Source organism: Scomber japonicus, chromosome 20 (assembly GCF_027409825.1).
Source record: "Scomber japonicus isolate fScoJap1 chromosome 20, fScoJap1.pri, whole genome shotgun sequence".
NCBI lineage: Eukaryota > Metazoa > Chordata > Actinopteri > Scombriformes > Scombridae > Scomber > Scomber japonicus.
The window spans coordinates 16,417,285-16,437,756 of NC_070597.1; the positions used below are offsets into that span (position 1 = coordinate 16,417,285).

Consider the following 20,472-nt stretch of genomic DNA (forward strand, 5'->3'; position numbering starts at 1 on the left):
TTGTGTCAATATTGCCGTCTCACACTCAAAAACAAAAGATGAATTCACGATAGGCGATGGTCACTTTCTACAGGCCACTTTCTACAGAATCAAACAGCTTCATGCCACAACTATGGATCAAGATGGGGTGAGAGAAAGAGAGAGAAAGAGAGTGAGAGAAGAGAAGAGAGAGAGAGAAAGAGAGAGAAAGAGTTGATGGATAAACAGACATTCACTCATTATTTTATCATTTTTTCAGAAATCATTCACTCAGTGTCTTTGATTCTTCGAGACATCTGGCTCGAATGTTGTTGGTCATCTTCTAGTGTCCATTTTGATTTTTGAGCCTCTGTTTTTTCTCCAAAAATGTGTTTTTTTTCTCCTTGGGTTAGGATGGAGGTGGGGTTCTAAAAAAAGGAAATAAAACACACTTAAAGCACTGTTATAGCACCTGCTGAGATGAGATGTTTAGATGTTAACAGAGGCTGTTTTTAACTACAGACGACACAAGAAAATTCAGAATACAGTCGTACTGTAAGTAAGGGTGTTTTCCTCACCTGGTGTGCTTATCTTTTAGCAAGAATACGTTCTCACTGACCCCGACTCTCCTCTTGGACCAGAGTTTACTGACAAAGAGAAGAAAGTCATTAGTAAATACAATTCATTGTGGCATTATAAGAAGAACAGGTCTTAACTACTGCAGTAGTTTAAACTGAAACAAGTAAAACTGTGTTTAATACATTTTTAATAAATCAGACAGAACAAAACAATAAACTCAAAATCATTAAATCATTTGAATCCACTGGAGGTTGTATTTAATTTACGATAAGTGCTTTATAAATAAAATGTAGTATTATTATTATTATCATTATTATTATTATTATTGTTATTATTATTATTATGAGTAGTAGTAGTAGTAGTAGTAGTAGTAGTAGCAATAATAGCAATACTACTACTATTACTACTACTACTACTACTAATAATAATAGTAATACTGATTAGACTGTAAACAGGAGGAAACAGCTAGACTGGCTCTATCAAAAGGTGACAAAAAGCTCACTAGTTTGATGAATTAACAACAGAGTTAATCAACTCTTTCCTTCTGTTTCTATTGTTTGTGCTTATCTTCATAGTCACCATACAGACCTGATGTGAATCTCTCAGCAAAAAAGCGAAATGTCAAAGAATTCCTTTAAAATGACGTAGTTATGCCATTGACTGTTTCCTTGTATTTTATTGGCTTTTAAGTTTGACTGACTCATCAATGTGCCTAGAACTATAAAACTGTTACTGAAAGCCCCACTTAACACATGTTTGTTGACGCAATATTTCATTAGTCTGTTGAATGAACTTCAGATGACAAGGGGAAATCTGGTGTTAAATAAAAAGCTGTTCTGGTAAGAGGTCACTGGGTTTTCCTGTATTTCCTCAGATTTAACTGTCCAGCCTCTCAGGACGGGTCAAGGTGTCCCTTAAAGCTGAAACTATCTTAACTGTTGAAAGACATTACATATCTTCAAATCCACACAAATCCTTTTAATAGCATTCATGGTTGCCTGTTATTTCGGTTATGGGTTTAATTTTCCCACAAAAAAATTTTTAAGTTACTTTCACGTTATATGCTGAAGTGGCCCAAATCCAATTTTATGTTTTGCCTCAAAATGAATCAGTTCTGATTTTTCACAGAATCATTTTTTTTTCATATTGAATCTGTGCCAATATGTGGACTTCAATCTGATTCATATCTGATCTCTGGCTACTGTCAGAACAGTCAGATCAGACTTCATAGTTTTTTTAACTTCTCACGTCTCTGCACATATTGCCTGTTCTCATCATTCAGTGTCAGCACCTCAAAGCCTGGTAAAAATAAACTTGGAGGAGAGCAACAACAGCGGCAGGGATCAATGGAGAGATGAGGAAGTATCGTATTACCGAATGCTAGCACGGGCATGTTGTCCATGTTTATGATATGACTGTCATAGAAATGACATTATTGTAGTTATTCTTGTATGCATGCGGCTCAAATTTCAGTTAAATCAGTTTAGGACCACAACAGTGTTCACACTGGAACTGGATGCATGTCACTTACAGTCATGAATGTGAACCATAAACACAAAAACATCAGATCTGACAAAAAAAAATCTGATTTGTCCATTAAGTCCTGTAATGAGAATAAATCCAAAAAGTCTAAAAAAAACCTGTCCCTGCTCACGACACTTACCACAAAATGATAACACAATCACAACATGAAATGCTGATCACAATCACAAATCTTTAAAATCTCTGAAAATCTTTTCTACCATTCATATTAATTGAAACCAATATGGCATCCTGGAAGTGAAAAAAAATCAATTATGTAAATGACACAGAATTTTTCATCATTTTTGCTTTGCACACTGGACACCAATGTCTTATTTTCTGGTCTAAAACAACACCTTTTCTTAACGTACCATCAATACATCATCAAATGGTTCTGACTTTATAAGGAGATTTAGAGGGTTCTATAACCAATCACAGATGAATAGCTGCCAAAAACGACCACATTTGCCCCTGTTTTAGCATCACTATTTTCATTTTAATGTAAATAAATAAACATCAACTTCTGTTGTGTTTCTGCATTCTTTTTTTGACTAACTGTTTTTTTTGTAAACTGCGGGACCAGCTTAATAGTTTGTGAAAATAGATCCTGTTCAGTGCTGTTGCCTGGTCCTGTTAAATTCTGTTGCCAAGCTCATTCGTTCCCACTCCTCACCTTCACTCTGGACCTTTCTCAGGGTGACAGAAGGGGTAGAGATGGCGGAGGCACGGAAGTTGGCAGGTAATGTTTCTGAAGAGTCAGAGGTCACACCGCGGAGGTCCTTCTCTCTGAACATCTTCCTCCATGATGGTGACCGTGTAAATGTTTTCGTGCCATCCTGCAGAGACAATGAAATAATACCGGTGATTAAAAATAACGACAGTCACAGTGGAGGCTATCTATTCCAGGGTCTTATTCATTATGCATTAGTGGGGTTCAACAAACTAGTATTTGACAAAGCAGGATTTGTTGTGACAATATAGTTGCACAGTTTTTAGTCCTACATGCTGTAACTAAGCAATTAGCAGTGATGTAAACACAGCTGAACCACATTGGCATGCTAACATTTTGCCAGCAGTGGTAGATGCTCTGATGCCAAAAGACTCTCTATGTAAAGAAGAGTGATATTTCAGTCTGTTGTTTTACCACTGAAAATAAATTATCTTGTCATGACACAAATATAAAAAAGGGTGAAAATGAAAAGTTTGGATCAAAAGCCCTATTGTCAAGTAAAATAGTCTTAGTTGAGGCGGTTACAATCAACACATACACTCGCCCTCTGGCAGGCATTGATTATCTTAATTGATTTTCAACTGACAGTTCGCTTTGTCATACCTCATCTGGCCTCCTCTCTGTTCCCATGGAGATGAGGGCATTGTACTCCTTCTCTAGGAGCTGCCTTGCCTGCAAAAGATCGACAAACTGAGATTTACAGTAAGATCATAATTAAGATAATTTAAGAATTTGAGATAAGGATTATCTTGGTGTTAGGCAAACAGAAGGTGTGGCAATGAGAATTCCTGACAAGAGTTGTGAGATAAGTCCTCTACAGAGATGATGATTCTCTCATTTCAGTGTCTACAAGTTGGCGGTAAAGGTGGAGTGTTGAACTCGTGTGACGCTGTGGCATACCTGTGTGTTCTGATTGGGTATCTGAAGAAGAAGGGCCAAGTCAGTGTAGTCAAAGGTATCATCTAATGCCAGGAGGGCCCCGTGGACCCCACTTTCTAATAGGTTGTCTGCAAACTCTTTGAGACCAATAGATTGCACCCAACACATCACTCGCTCATTGGACCACACCATCACATCTGTGGAGATTGACACAGAGCAGCAGTTAAGACAACAACTAGCATGAGGTAACTGATCACTTATCACGCTGATAGTGTGCAATATAAACCCAGAAATATGTGTGTAAATGTAGGGCAGGAACCTTGGTTCTGATGTTGACTCTCATCCCTCCTCCTCTCCAGCTCCTTCCTGTCGTAGTTCAAGCGCTTCAAGCACATGATACCATAGTGGAGACTCACCCTGTAGGAAAGAATGACACATTGCTCTGAATTTTGTATATCAACACAAAATTATGGAGAGGATGCACAGAAGAAGTAGAGATGGAGAATCAAACTGATTTTTTCAGACCTGTGGAAACTGTCAACCATCTTCAGCTGGCCCCTCAGTTCTTTCTTGGTGAGGTGATCGAGCATGCGGGCGTCCACCAGTGACTCCATGAAGTAGGAGCGGTACTGGGGCAGACCCAGGCTGGGCAGCCACTCATTTCCCACCCATTCATGGTTCATGTCTCCATAAGCCAGGATCTATAAAATGGAGGTGGGAGAGGTAGGGGTGAATAGAGAGAAAGAACACAGGCGGGGTGAACAACTGATTTTATACTTTTGCTAGTTTCCTAATGATATAAAAATCAAGAACAATGACCTGAATTTGTCACAAAGCACAATGTGTGGGGGGGAGGCACCGCTGGACCCTAATGTTCTTCTGTCACTCATGAACTCATTATTTGAGCCTTTGATTGCAGCAAGACTGATAAGACTGAGTTTTATTACTTTGATGCCTATTGTGGGAATGGAATGTCATGTCAAATGATACTCTACTGAAAAACCAAATATGATGCAATCCATTCCCCACATTACAAGTTTTATGTACATAACCCCGGGTGAACCTCCAAAGTGCAAGCTAAAAGTCTAAATATAACAAAAATTGTGAAGATTCCCTTCTGTCATAAGGGATTTCCCCAACTGTTGCTCCTGTCATGAACACTCAGCAATTTTGCAAAGCATCCCTCAGCTGAAAATTATGCATCATAGGAAACACAGGAAATACAGCCAAAGATAACCAACTATGATGGTACCATTTCAAAGGATCTTATGTGATGTAAGTAAAGGCTTTATTAATGGTAAATACATAATGTATTACTACTTTACATTAGTAATAAGCCATTTATAAGAACAGCTTTTGGGTTGCCAGGTTGTGGAAATCCTCCTATAGCCTTTGACACTTCTTTTCTCATCTTTAAAGGCGCAGTGTGTAGAATTTAGTGGCAACTAGTGGAACAGTCTTGCCAGAAATAGAGCATTATAGTATGTTTTAGTGTATAATCACCTGAAAATAAGAATCATTGTCTTTTTGCTGCCTTAGAATGTGTAATTTACAAATACATGGAGCCCACCATGTTGCACCGCCATGTTTCTACCTTAGCCCAGAACAGACAAACCAAACACTACCTTTAGAGAGGGCCTCACATGTTTTTTTTGTTTTGTTTTGTTTGTTTTTTGGTGAGTTTTGCAGTCTCTGTAGGTGCATGCTTGGAAGGGGAGGGTGAAGTGAGGGGTATTCAGCTGATTGCAATCTGCAACATCACCACTAGATGCCCCTAAATCCTACGCACTGGTTCTTTAATCCCTCAGGAAGACACGCAAATTTTGGAATGGCCCTTTTGAACAAAACTAGATTTGACACTGACATTATCTCATTAACCACTTATGAGCAGTCAATTTGAGTCATGCAGCAACAGGAATATTTTCTACAACCTTGTCACATGGAAATTGCTATAAAGTATTAGTAAATTATTTTTTAACCAAAAGTAAGCCATAACTAGAGTTTATGATCTCTATATAAAGGTTTCCTTATTAGAAGGTGGCATCAATCGAGTTTGAGTGTTCAAAAGCATTATAACTCAAATTTTGGTGATTTTCACTCTTGTCTGTTCTGGTCCCAGAGTCCCTCTTGTTCTCGTTATAGCCATCTGATGAGGATCATATTTACCACAGTTTTACCTCAGTTTTTTACAAGAGAAAAAATGTTTTTGTAATTAAAAGCTGCCCTTGGTAGCTTTAATATTCCTTTGTATTCTAATGGCCTGAGTAATAAATTACCTTACAATAGATAGGTTATACCTTTGAGTGATGTATATATACACATTATAGATGACATGTTCTGACAGAAACTCACCTGGTCCCAGCTGAACTCCTTCTGCTCCTTGTAGTTCAGACACAGAAGAAATGAAAGAGAAAAGGGACAGATAGTTGGAAAGAGAGGGGAAAATCACCAGGGGGAGTGTGTGTGTTTGTGTGTGTTATGGTAAATAGGCGTCAGGACCGAATGGAGAAGAGGGAAGGAGAGGGAAGGCAGAAGGAGGAAACGTTTTGTTAGTGAGTGAGAATTAGTTGGAAAAGCACTACATCAAAACAGATTTCGAGGGAATAGTAAGGGAAAGGTGTAGCCATACTTCCCCTAATCAGAGACAAAGAAGAAGAAAAAACCTTATCAATGTGAGATTTTTGCTCATATTCCTATAGTACTACACTACATTTACTGTAAACACACAGAAAAGCAACATGTTTTGTATCTTAACTGTTTGTTTGGTAACATGATTGTCTTTCATGTAAAATAAATTGAGTGACACATGCCTATAAAAAAGTTAATCAGCAGACTAAGACACTGAATTCTCTTCACATTTGATAGGTAACATAATATTCTGTCTTACTGGCTTGGTGGCAGCAGTGAGAGACTCCATCTCAGCATGTGTCATCCAAATATTACTGGTCGACTGTAATGACACAAGGAAACGAATGACATCAGTCTCCTTCATTAACATAGATGTAAAAATGTGTTAATGTCTCATGCATTTACTCATGTTTAAGTTAATATCATGCTTTTGATTGAGCCTTACAGAGCGCGTGCTCGCAGGTGCAGATGGACTAGTGAGGGAGACCATTTCCTGGATAGCCAGGCGGAGTTTGAGCCTGTGTAGAGGGTTGCTTATTCCAATCTCCCTCTGGATCTCTGTGTCTGACAAGTTGGCCATAATTGCACCACTCTTCACGTTGGCACGACACGCTGCAACATACCATGCTGGCATCCCAACCCACAGCTGGGTAAACAGAAAGAAGATGTGGCACACATTGAATGGAAACATTACTTAGTCAGTGCAATGATGATACTTCACAAACTATCAGATGATTATCAACTATACTTAAGTATCACTTGCCTAACCTGAGCCTATTACTAAAATTAACTCCAAGTGCTAAGATTTATTGTTATGAAGAGCTAGATAGCTAAGAGTATTTTAAAAAATCACAGAAAGTGAAACAATATCTCAGAGTATTCAGGAAAGATATTTAATGTAAATACATTTAATTAAAATAAACTGGATTGAATCCATCCTCCCATTTAACAAGACAGTGGCCATACCTCAAGCCATGTAACAACAGTAGGACCATCCCATGAGGCGAAAGGCAGACCCTGACGACAGGCTTCCTCTAACAGGTCATGCCTGGCAAGGACAGTGGAAAAGAAAAGTGTGACAGAGATTAATTTCTTCATATCTCACCTTACCACTGTCTCCAATTTATAAATAGAAATTCACTTTGAAATTGAGATGTGAAATGCCATGATATTTGGTGCCAGTTTTTATTCATGTACCTTCCGGTGCCATCAGTGCATATATTTAACACTGAATGGCACCAGGGGAATCAGTACCCTGCTTAGCGCAATAATCTACAAGGCATCTGACTGCCATGTACTAACACCCTGTAGACAACAGGAGGATTTAAAAATCTCTATATAACATGAAAAATGTGTCAAAGGATGACAGATCTCACTTCTTTTTGCTGCGGCGGTCTTTCTCAACTGTTCCAGTCCCGAGTTTAGCCAGGCCTAATGGATCTGCTGAGCCCAGATCATCTGAAGGTGTGGAGGCTGGAAAGGGGTTGAAAGTAGAGATTACTTCATGAATCCATCTCATTGTTGATCATTCTCTAAAATGTTCAGTTCGATGATAGCACCACAACACAAACGTTTTGTGAAAGGCTGAGCAGTTTAAAATTGTACCCAGTGAGACAGATTCGCGCCCAGGTGCACCAATCCTTCCTTTCTCCTTTTTGCCAAAGAGACGACCAATTGATGACTTAATGCTTTTCTTTTTGCTGGCTTTGTGCAGGGAATCCTGGCTAGCAGTGGTAGCCCCATCAGCAGAGAGACTACACAGACACAAAGAGAACAACAATATGGACCACTACCACAGGCTGTTAGGGAACATGAGGGCTAATTTGGGCACCAAACAAAAATATTATTATGTACATATCTATATTATTTATTTTTCAGAGTACCTGCGAAATTCACGGTGGTCATCGAGACCTGCCCCTGGATGAGTGTGTGTCATTCGGTCTAATCGCAGGGCTCGGGGAACAGAGGGAGGTGTGGAGTCAATCAGGGCAAGGGCTCGGCACTCCTCACCATCTTTGCTATTCTGCATGGTGGAAAGAATTGAGTGGATTTACACAATGCTTGTCAGTTTTACGCTGCCTTTTGATGTTGGTCCACTCAAAAATATCCTTATATGGGATATTTCTGCTCAGTACCTGTCTGTCTGTCTCTCTTGCAGGAGAATGTGGCAGGCGGGGGGTGGAATGTCCAGAACTTGGTGGTGAGGGAGATGCCAATGTGGAGGAGGTGATGGAGGGAGTCATGTAGCCCCTCCCAATGCTATCACGTCCTCCAAGCGAGGATGGCGGAAGAGGTGGCGTATCGAGGGCCACGCTGCTGACCCGACTCTCAATCTCCTCCGCCCTTAGCTCTGTGCTTTCCTTCTCCTCCTGAATCAGCCTGAGAGAAGAGAAGACACTTTGAGAACAACACTTTGCATGTATGTCATGTCACGCCATGTCATTCTGAATATATATCGGTTAAAATGTAAGACTGTAAAAGACAGAAAACGCACTTAATCTCCTTGTTGATGGCCTCCAATTGCTCCTGTAGCATGATGGCCAGAGTCTGTACATCTGTCTGTCCGCTGGGAGAGAGAAGCTCTGATCCAAACAGAGTCTCTCTGTCATCCTCGTCATCAGAGAAGCCTCCCTCCACACCACCGTCATAACCAGGACCCAGCATAGTGCTACTGTCTCCATACTGGAAAGAGAATAAAATGTAAAGAATGAAGAAATGAAGTGCGTAAGAAATCCTATAAAACTACATCAAAATGATGTGGTTTTATCATCCGATCATCCATTATATCATCAACATTATCTCAGTGTGAGATGAACACCTTGTTACTATCGTCTCTCGCAGGCCCCCACCGGCCACGGTGTGTCCGCCTGACCACGACCCCACCAGAGGAACTGCTGTAGCCAGCTGGGAGTGAGCCACCACCCTGGGGGTACCGTAGCTCTGAGGCACTCCCTGGAAGTGATCTTCGGAAAAGGGTGGAGGGAAGTGAGCTCACGCTGCCTGCCCTATGGTGAGATCCAGAATTCATGTGTTACATCACCATACATTAAAATTACATTTCCTGGATGGATAGATTAAATAACAACATGAGCTAACACAGACTGGTGTCCAAAGAATAACAAATAGTGTTAAAATCATGTGAATTAGTGATGTATATAACTTTGTTTATAGTATTAGTTTATTTCCCAGCCTCTGTAAATAATTACTTTTTAAGTTGTGTCATTACTGGAAGCACATAACAACTGAAAAGGAGAGTAAACAGAATAGAGAAGAAGCTTTCAGAGGAGGCAGTGTACATATCGTGTCCCTTGGGAGACTTTGTGTTTCCCTTAAAGGTTCATTATGGCTAACCTGGAATAAGAAGAGCCAGGCCGGCCTCTCAGCTGATCCAGCTCCAGTTGGATTCGCTCCAGCTCAGCAAGGAGCTGCTCCTAGAGTACAGAGGAGAAAAGGCTATAATCTACTTGACCCCTAATTGTTAAACAGCATGTCTCTTGTTTGTGAAGAAATGGATTTCTTGAGAATTTAGATATTTAGAAATTAAAGGTCAACACCCTTTACAAAAAGTTTTACAAATATGAGTTTCGGAAAGTCAGATTTCCAGATACTCAGCAAAAATGTATTTTCTGCAGTAGAAGAAAGAACAGTGCCGTTGAAAGTCTGGTCATGCACAGGATTTAAAAATTACAAGCTTCAAACATGACAATAAAATAATGTAGTTGAATACCTTATTAGCTATAAGATCATCTTGGATTTTCTTCATATTGGACAGTTCCTCTGAAAGAGCATTCTAGGAGAGCAGAAGAATGAATACATTTATTTTCCACATTCTTGTTTTCATCTACACCACATAATATACTGCACCCCTGATTAGTCATATCACTACCTTCTCCTCTAGCGCTGCCATCCTTTCTTTGAGGTGGAGCTGCAGTCTCTCATTAGACTCTGAAAGAAGCTTGTCCACTGTATCTGAGAGCCGTTTGTTGTGTTCATCGTTCATCTTCTCCCTCTGCCTCGCCTGAAATATAGTGAGGCCATACAAAGACTCAATGAAGGTGCTCAAGCTTGGAAAAACAGTTAGACAACAAGCTTTAAGTTGGCTTGAAATTTAGCCAAAGCACAGAGCCATAAATAAGGTTACCCTCTGTAGCTCTTGGTTCTTCTCCTCAAGTTGGGCCTCCATTTGCCGCAGTCGCTCCTCAAAATTTCCGTGGCGCTCCTCTGCCTAAATGAGAAAAAACATAAAATATTTCTAATTGTTCTTAAAAGATTGATTCTGGTGTGGGTATTGATTGAGGTATTTGCGCAAAAGAGGCATGAATATTTGATTATTTGATGATTGAAGTGTTAAGGCCCATCTGTGTGCAAGTTGTCTGCTCAGGCAACAGTATGTAACGGTCTCAGACTTAATGTACCTTGTTGAGAGCAGCAACTCTTTGGGCAAGCTGGGCCTCAATCTCAGGCAGTGTCTCTGCCCTCTGTAGGGTCTGCTGGAGCTTCTGCTTTGCTTCATCCAGACGTTCCTGTAGCTGTCTGTTCTTTTCTTCACTCTGGAAACACAGAAGAAGGACCGTGATTGGAGACCTATGTTCATGTGGAGTCAGTTCTAAAAATGAGTCTTACTCCAAATATAATTGCTAAAGATAGCAGTAGCCTACATTTTTAGATTTGTAAGTACAACCATACTGTATAATTGACAGTTTTGTTTATTTGAGACATTTTTACCTGTCTGTGCAGGGACTCCTTGCTGGCCAGCTCATTTTCCAGCTTGTCTTTGATATCATGGAGAGAAGTCGCCTCCCTCTGGGCGCTGAGGTACCTGCAAGCAACACCAAGCCACCATCAAATGGAATTAGTTCTCAGCCAAAATAAATAATTATATGATAAATGTAATTATCCAAGATTAATTAAGGCTGTCAGGTAAGTAAGAAAGACGCAACTAATCTAAAAAAAAAAAAGGCAATCCCAGATTGGCCAGGAAAGAGAACAATTTTAGACAAATGGGTCTTTTTTAAAGACACTGGTACCTTTAGGCCCACATTTACTCAAAGAAAAAAGAAAGAAAGACAGACTCAAACTACTCATTTTTCATCTCAAGTCTTTAAATAGCTGTTTTAAAAATACAAACTAACCCTAAACACCTAAGATGATTGTCTAGATTGTAAATTTAGCTACAGTAGGAGGCAGTTTCTTGTAGTACACAGCTGCATTCTTAATAAGAATATAATGCTAATGCCATGTAAAACAACCTTAGACTGTATAAAGAGATGTCAGGACAGCTTTGCAACACATTGTCAGCCAACAGGTGAAACATATGGTCCCTCTGTTATGTGCATTACAGCTAATGTATGAAATTCTGGGACAAAAAAAGAGGTGTGAGCTGTCATCAACACTGAGAATAGATAAACACAGCACAGGTTACCTGCGTTCTAGTGTTGTAATCCTTTCTTCCATGTCCTCCCTTTGACAAAGGGCCTGGTGGAGTCAGGGGTCAATCATGAAACTTACATTTTATACATGAAATAACAGCTCTTTCAACAGAATTATATAATTATTAACATAAGCAAGAGAATGAAAGGTTAGATGTATGTATGGTATGCATAAGAAGTATTGTGATGTTCTATTTGGTCTATTTAAAATGTATTTTGCAGCAACAATATCACAACAATTGGAAAAAATCAACCTTATAATTATTTAATTCTTTCAATTTGTTTAGTATTTCTACAGCATATGCACATTATGTTTAAATATACACTTGGAGCCCAGGGAGCTTAGGGTTTTGGCCAGGAAGAGACACATTGGCCCGACATACCTCTTTCACTTCCCTTTGGAGCTTCTGATTGGCCTCTTCTGACTTCGTCACCTCCCTCCTGGCGGCTGCAAGCTGTTCCTCTATTTCCCCAACCTGATGTGACACCACGAAGGGACACAAGATGACACAGATTGAACCTACATGAGTCAGTGCTAACTCCCACAGCACAGAGTGTAGATAGATACAACTGAGATTGATTACAAATGTCTGTCTGGTCAGTGTAAGACTTTTAAAAAGCACCACTGACATACTGTAAGTGTAACATGCTGACGTGTGAGTCTGAAACAGAATGAACTAAACGCTAAACACTAAACACATTTCTCTTCAATTTTGTGTTTTCTCTTCAATGTCTTTACCCTCCAACCAGACATTTGGTCATCTTTATTTAATGACTTTTACCCTACATTATTGTACATTATTAACACTGTATTGCACAATTCAATTTAAATGTTATTTGTATAGCACCATGTCATACAAAACCAGTTAAAAGTGCTTTATGTAAAAACTAAACAGCAAAAAGTGGATTTAAAGAAAAACATCCATCCATACATGTACATATACACACACGTACACCTTGAGTGAAAAGGAAGGACTTAAGTTAATTTTTAAAAGAACAAATTGTGGGAGCAAATCTAAGATCTGCAGGCAAACTGTTACATTCTTTAAATTACATATGTGGTGAACACTTTCTCACTAGACTTCTCTAATCTCATGGAGGAGATTTCCACTTGTGAACTGCTGGAATGATACACTGACAGCATGTGTTATATGTAGTGTGGAGTCAGACCATAAAGTGCTTTGTAAACCAAGAGGAGGAATGATGCTACATACATTGTGCATCACAGAGCATAAGTGTATGGTTTTTTGAGCAGCTGCAATAGTCTCTCTGGCCACAAGAGGGAAGAGGGAGCTCAGTAGAGGTACATTACTGTTCATGGTTCCCCCACTTCTTGGTATATTATGTTGGAAATGCTTGTGGCATAGTTTGGCATGACTAAAGGAATTCATTATCACAGCCAATGTTTACTATATTTAATTTACTAAATTAAACTGGAAAACGTAAATGGACATATACATTACAAATACAGTACACACATACCCTTGTACTGTATTTCTATACTGTGAGGACCCTCAGTGGCTACATTCAATCCCCTATGCTAACCAACCCAAATATTAAAGGGGGCTTATCATATTTTTGATGATTATTTATATGCTGTTATAGATAGAAGTTCCAAAACCTGAGGTGATGTAACATACATGTATGTAAAAATGCTTTCCTCAAATGAAAAGGCTTGCTCTGAACACTGGGTTGTAATACTTCCTGGACTCAAAAAAGAGTTTGTTTGAGGAGCTTTGGATAGGAGTACATGAAAACAAAAATACAAAAGTACTAGAAAACTCTGTCAGACTTCCTCACTCCCCGATAAAGGCTTGATGCTGAAACACTTCTGAGTCTAGTTTTTAAGTCTAATATGATGATGCCATGACAATAAAAGCATTTAAATTTTACATTAGAGTTATATTTTTATGACTCTGTAAAGTTACTTCTACTTTCCCATCAAATTGATGTCATACTGTTTATGCATGCCCACAAACAGTCTGTTTCTTAGCCTTTGTTGCTAAGGTTTATCCATGGGCTGTTTGCATCGTCCAAATATGTATTTTGGATATGTTTATATTTTGATTAAAGAATGACAAAAAGAAGCAAATTCCAAAATTGAGCTAATCATTCAGAGCAAAGGGCTCATTAGGAGTTTTTTTGAACAGTAAATCAAAGATATTCCAGTCAAGCCCCAAAATCAAAATATAGACCCGATAATGTGCAAGTTGTGTCCTCTTTAACAATCAGCACTATCCTCAACTCCTATTATATCTGAACTGTAGCCTATTCCTACTTTAGACCATAAAAAAATGAGCATACTGTAGTGTTAGTTCTGGCGCACTGAAGTAACGTTTGACCAGCTGACCAGTAACTTCCCATCACACTCAAAACCATGCAGAGTGGTCATTATGACCTGACATTTCCCACTCGTACCTTCATGCCAAAGCAGATTGCTGCTGAGTGCTGCTCCCTCCACCAACCCAACCTCCTTCCTATGTACTAAATTTTGATGTTTATTTATGTTTTCATTAGATAAAATTGTTCTCTAGCTAAATCCTTGGTGCCACTCCACTTTTTCACATTTTATTGAACACATACTTTCTGACTATGGGACGTATGTATAACATATTTTCTCTCTAAAATATCTTCTTGAAATCGTCCTCATATTGGTTTGCACTGTAATACACACATTATGTGGGAACACACACACACACACACACACACAAACACTGACCTGTCGGCACATGAGGGCCAGCCTCTCCCTCAGCTGGGACAGTTCAGCTCTCTGCCGCTCTATCTCTCCTTCTCTCTGTCTTTCGAGCTCACTGTCCTCCAGGCCAGAGGAGGGGCCATTGGGTAGTCGCTGATGTGATGACAATATCGGATAAAAAGTTGAAAAAAGAGAGTGATGAAGAAAAATAACCAGTTAGAATCAGTTAAGGCCGTGTCTGAAAATAAATGAGCTGTCGAAAAGGTGAAGCTTAAGTTAAAATAACACTGACACACCATGATACCCATACATCTACTTTTCTACTACTCTCTGGACGCTAACACATACACAAAAACAACTGGAACCAACATGCATAAAACCCTCCCTTACATCTTTCCCGCCGTCCACCCCTTGTTGACGTCTTTTAATTTGGTCTTTTAAAGAGATTACCTGGAGAGATGGAGACAAAATGGGCAAACAGACAATGCAAATGAGGATTCTTTCTTCACATTGCTGAAGTATCTTAAGATATAGATATCCATTTACACTGGACTTTACCTCTTGAGAAGACGCTGCAAGTTGATCCTCTAACATGGACACCCTCTCAAGGGCTACGCGGAGCCGCTCTCGAACCTGCAGGACAGAGCAGTAAGAAGTCATGAGTCAACTGACCATAGTGCCGTTTACAATTTTAGATTTGAGCTGCTTCTGTGGTGCTGAAATGAATTTGACCTTTTACTCTAAAATACATCCATCACCTTCCTGATAAGCTTTTTTTTACAAAAACCAAGACAAAGTCAGGTTGACTATGGAGCCAGTTAAATGATTCATAGAGTAAAGGGCCAAAAACACTCAAATCAAAACAGAATTTCTCCACAAAAGGTGAATATGGTATTTTGTTTATTGCATTGCCAATCTTTTGATCCTACACCAGCATTCCGGTGCAATGATCCCAGTGAGACAGTCAACAAGGCTGACCTGTACCTGTGTTACTTCAAACTTCTAAAAGTTCAGTTTTATGAGTATAAATGTTCTTCAGTAAAAGTAAAAATACACATTTATCAAGCGATGGGTTTTTTTGCAAACAAGAGAAGGACAAACCTTTAAGAGTAGCTTTCAAGTGAGGCAATAGCAAATCAGATGCAAGGATTTACCATCAATTCATCTTCTCATTTTATATAAATATTTTTATATATGATTTTAAGTGGTGTAGGTTTTATACATAGCTTTCATTCAGTTAGGAACACTCTCCTCATAGATCAAACCATTCATTGCAACAAACGGAAATACAGTTTTGCTTGGCGCTAGTGGCTCCACTCTAAGATGCTCCACGGATTAGCCAGCAGCAAGCTAAGCTAAAGCTGGGGCTGCATTGCAGAAACCTCCATATAAAAGAGTGGGCCTAAGGCAAGACATCAAATTCCAGTTTGACCATTGAACCATGTTGAGACTCCGAACCAGAAAGGTGATGGCTAGTTTGGTGGAGGAAAAGTTTTACTAGCATCAGTGTGAATGTCTGCATTGGTGTAGTGGAGATCATTGTAGGAGGGAGTCATATTTAAATGGGCTGCCCTGTTGTGAGAATGGCTGTGATTAGTGTGTGTGACTGATAAGAAATGCTGATTCAATCAGCGGGCTGACTACAGCTGGGGCGTATGACTTCCGTGACTTCCTGCATGAATATTCATTCATTTCTTAAATGTTAAATAACTGCAGAACGGAAACACAATTGTTGTGAACACAATACTAAGATATTATCACCTTTTAAGACACTTGTAAGCAAACAGTTGCTTTTAATTTAGAATCATGTGTGTCAATCCAATATTCCCTTCTCTTTCAGTTCTATTGTGATCTCCACTAACTCCTGTGGAAAATATTTGGTGGTGTACAGTTTGTTTACAGTCAGAGCTTTCTTGTTCAAAATAGCTGCCTGCTGTTACCAAAAACAACACAACTAAGGGCGCTTTCACACCAACAGTAGTTGGTGTGCACTAAACAGTCCATTCGGACCAAAAGCTCTTAGTTCGGTTCGTTTTCGTTGGTGTGAAAGCATCAATCGTACTCGCGTGCGCTTGACTCTGCACCAATTGCCGACCTACCGGAAGATGAGGGAATGTCAATCGGACCAATCTTGATTCGTTTGCAGGTGTGAACGCGGACCACACCGCAGCCTCTATGCTACATAGTAACAATTTTACTGCCTGGTGCGTGCCAAATAATCAAACTAGTGGTGTGAAAGCGGCTGCTAAACCAAAAAACGCTATGAAGGTCTGTGGAGTTGTGGGTAACAGTGGAGTCAGTTGATCATTCTCACTACAGGTGATGCCTTTCACATACAAATAGCCATGTGATCCATTGTTAGTATAAAAATACTGAAATGTACACACTTTATGTTTGTGATTTTTGCGAGAAGTAAAAGTGAAGAATTTTCACTTTTGTCTTTCACCCAAAGATTCCCTCCAGAAATGTTTGAAATATTCTGTGTTGACTAATAATTTGTCTGATATGGTTTTTTTAATTACGTCCTTAAAAGTTTTGAAAATAACACCTACTCTTTATCCCTCCTTAAAAATACAGAATCTATAAATATTTTTAATTTCAAAGACTTCACTGTTGGATACAAGGTGTCTTCTACTTCATTGTAAAGTCAATTGTCAGTGTATGTGCATTGGAGGCTTCAAGTTTTCAAAGCAAGTTGGACCCACCTTCTCATCCAGGGCCTTGTGGTGCTCAAACAGAGACTTGAGGGCCTTGAGGACTTCCACCTCACTGGACACCCCTGCTGGGGACTGGGCTTGTCTTTTTACCACTGTCATCCTCAGACTGCGCTCGTGGCGAGACACCAGACACTCCAGGTGTTCCAGCAACAACTATGTGAGTGATGGTGGTGACAGGCGAATAGGTATAACAGGGAGTTTGAACGATGGGGATAAAGAGGATGAGGAGGATGAAGCAGAGAATAAGAGGCAGAAACCAAGAGAAACGTTGAGAGAGCAGGATAGAATAAGGAAGAGAAACAGAGATGGAGAAGGCTCAGAAAAGATGCAGAGGAGTGAAGGGTTTTAAGAGTGACAATGAGATCAAATTGGGTGGCGAGAAGAGTGCCGGGTAGCAGAGAGGGACAAGGAGTGAGTGGGAGAGATAAGGAAAGCAGATATGGACAACAAAAAAAGGAGTCACATAGAGGAAAAGAAAATGTGGAGAAGAAAAAGGAAGAGAGGAAGAAAAATGAAACAGTGTCACACCCACACAATCACAATGGGTGAGGAAGATAACACAGACGCTGTTACAGTGCTAATAAGCAAAATGGCTGCTAAACATCTTACACGTGTGTTGTTTCTCTCCGCCTTGAGCTCAGCAATCTCCTCCTCCCTCTCCAGAAGCTGCTCCCGGCAAACGTTCAGCTCCTTAGTCAACACAGCAAACTCCTGTGGAACACACAAGCTGCGTTCAGGGGCAAGCAAAACAAATTATTTAAATGTATGGTTTAGATAGTTTAAGTGTGTCTGCACAGCCACTTGTGCTACAATAATAATAAACAAATAATTCTGGCCATACATGGCAAAACGTGATAGAATTGACTGTTGATTTCAACATACATGCACATATATTGCATACACATACTGTAAACACATGCATACCACTGAAAATATACATAAACAAAGCCTTGCAGAAACCCTCTTTGTGAAACACCTGAGACCAGACGACGTACATGATGTAAACCTATATAATAATCATGTAAATCACTGACACAGTTTCCACCACCACTCGCTCTTGCTCATCCTCCTTTGTGAACTCGCATTCATGGATGGATTACATCACACTGTTACACAATGGCTCTGCACCGGAATGCACAAGAGAGACCCCCAAAAACACAGCATCGATATGTCATTTAAAACACCAGTGGGAGTACATTTGCAACTCCCGCACAGTGCTAAAACCAAGTGCAAACAGGAGAGCATGTCTTACATTATTTGCTTTAAAAAAAAAAAAGGAAGAAACACAACAAACAGAACTCGTAGAATCCACGGTCAATTATTTCTTTATGTGTCCATAAAATACATTCAAGGCTTCAGCATAGAGGCAACTGTTTATAAGAATGACAATGAGGAACAGATGTTTGCTGTCAGGATTACCTGCTTTATGATTAGAAAACAGTTAAAAGTAGACACATGAAATGGGTGCAAGTGTGCAAAGAAGAGAGAGAAAGAGCCTGAGAGAGAGATCTATACAGATGGTGACACAGTGGGTCCATTGGCTCTTGGCCTTATGGGATTGTTTCTTGTTTGGATAGGGGTCAGCTTCTCAGTTGGTTTCCCTTGTCCCCTTGTCATTTCTTTTCTATTTCATCTCACTCTATTTCTAAAGGGGAGAGGCCTCCATTCATTTAAATGAATTACATGAAAACTGCTTTTGCCTGGTGTCTCATGTATAATGTTGTACAGATCTAGGACCCAGTACCATAAACACTTGTACAGTACATTCAAATGCAATTCAGCCATTTAACAAATACTGGCATGGTGGAGTTTATAATGTTTCACTGTTTGTTGAAATTGTGTGAGACAGGTATATATGGTTTCAACTAATGATTGTTAATGATCATTATTTAAACCATAAAATATCAATAAATAGTCAAAACTCCATTGCATTTTCCTAAAGCCCAACGTAACTTGATCTGTCGTCCCAATAGTCCAAAAACCCAAATAGCTTCAGTGAACTTTCATACAAGTCAGTGAAATGCTACACATCTGAGCAATTCAATGATCAATTTATCAAAACATTTGGAGATTATTTTTCTGCAAATCATGTAACTGATTAGTCAATTAGTCGTTTCAGCTCTAGAGGTAATAATTAAATATTATGATAATTTTTAGCTGGAGTTGTGGAGTTTTGTCATCATTTTATAATTTGTACTAAATATTTTAGGAGAAACGTGGCAGCAAATGATTGTCCATACTTTTTAAGTGTACCAAATTGAATTGTATTAATTTTGTTTATTCATTATTAATATTGTTAAAGATGATGTTTTGGCAGTTTTAACCCTTTTTGCCTTCATTAAACAATTGTTGGCAAAGATGCCAAAAGGAATCTTTTCCTTTTGGGAGAGAGACAATTATGACATGCAACAAGGGTCCCTTGCTGGACTCTAACCAGGGACATTGCAGTTATGTGTCATGTGCTGAAACCATTCAGCTACCAGATCGCTCTGTATTAGGTCCATTTAATGATATTGTACCCACAAATATGAATGACAATAAGTGTAGTGACTACTAAACAACATGTGAAGATGTTATGTGTTGTCTAGCAATAATGAAAGTTGGGCAGTTCTGGACACTCAAGTTTGAACATCAAACTAAAATCTACATGCTAGAAAAAAATGATATTGCCTACTCTCAATCTAAAAAACGTGAAATAAAGACGCTATCTCTTGAAATGGCATTACAGAATCCATTTAGTCAGATATTTATCACAATATCCAACATGTGCGCAAATGATCTGTCTAACTTCAATTTGGTTAATTTGTGCTGGCACATATAGATAGGTAGATTTTAACATTCACTTTGTATGCCTATATATCTAACTATAGGAAAAACAATGTTCCTTCACACATTTGCATGGCCAAAACACATATTTTTACCTCCAAAACTAGACTGATTCACTGTTACAAACACATGCATATGCGCAGAGAACAAACACAGACACACACTCAGCTGTACCTGTGGCAGGGCAATAGAAAGCTGCCTCTGAAGGGATTCCTTTTCATGGCTGAGCTCACGTAGGCGGAGCTGAGCTGTGCCCAGGCTGTCCTGTGTCTCCCTTAGGTTCTCCAGCAGCCTCTCCCTTTCCGTCAACATGTTGACCATTAGAGACTCCAGGTTCCCTGTGCTGCCTCCTTCATCCCCTCCACCTCTGGGCTCCCTTCCGCTGAAGCCCCCTCCTCCCATTGCACCTCCGGAGCCTCCAACTCCTGCCCCGGCAGGAGAAGAAGGGCCCCCACCAGTCCCACTTCGCCCATCCTCAGAAATGGTGGGCATCACCTCGCACATCATCAT

The 20,472-nt window shown here is 39.6% G+C and overlaps 1 protein-coding gene across 1 annotated transcript; it reads right to left on the bottom strand.

The window, feature by feature from the left end:
• Positions 1–362: 362 nt before the first annotated feature.
• Positions 363–20,472, bottom strand: LOC128381527 (liprin-alpha-3-like). The gene is made up of 31 exons (XM_053341553.1): positions 20,137–20,472; positions 17,746–17,847; positions 17,125–17,289; positions 14,978–15,052; positions 14,810–14,869; positions 14,444–14,572; positions 12,108–12,200; positions 11,718–11,770; positions 11,021–11,114; positions 10,711–10,845; positions 10,437–10,520; positions 10,182–10,313; positions 10,023–10,085; positions 9,647–9,726; positions 9,114–9,300; positions 8,790–8,977; positions 8,431–8,674; positions 8,179–8,318; positions 7,901–8,049; positions 7,672–7,768; positions 7,262–7,343; positions 6,741–6,941; positions 6,555–6,617; positions 6,020–6,046; positions 4,193–4,368; positions 3,987–4,084; positions 3,689–3,864; positions 3,392–3,460; positions 2,732–2,894; positions 537–605; positions 363–386 (listed from the first exon to the last, which is right to left on the bottom strand). Exons 1-30 carry the CDS (start codon positions 20,470–20,472, stop codon positions 553–555), a joined length of 3,714 nt encoding a protein of 1,237 aa, XP_053197528.1. The 3' UTR covers positions 363–386; positions 537–552.

Excerpts from the sequence above, each read along its gene's own strand:
- LOC128381527 (XM_053341553.1), bottom strand. The coding sequence starts at position 20,472 with ATGATGATGTGCGAGGTGATGCCCACCATTTCTGAGGATGGGCGAAGT. Across the intron at positions 11,115-11,717 it reads ATTACAACACTAGAACGCAG|GTACCTCAGCGCCCAGAGGG; the intron begins GTAACCTGTGCT and ends TGTTGCTTGCAG. Across the intron at positions 4,085-4,192 it reads ATGGTTGACAGTTTCCACAG|GGTGAGTCTCCACTATGGTA; the intron begins GTCTGAAAAAAT and ends TCTTTCCTACAG.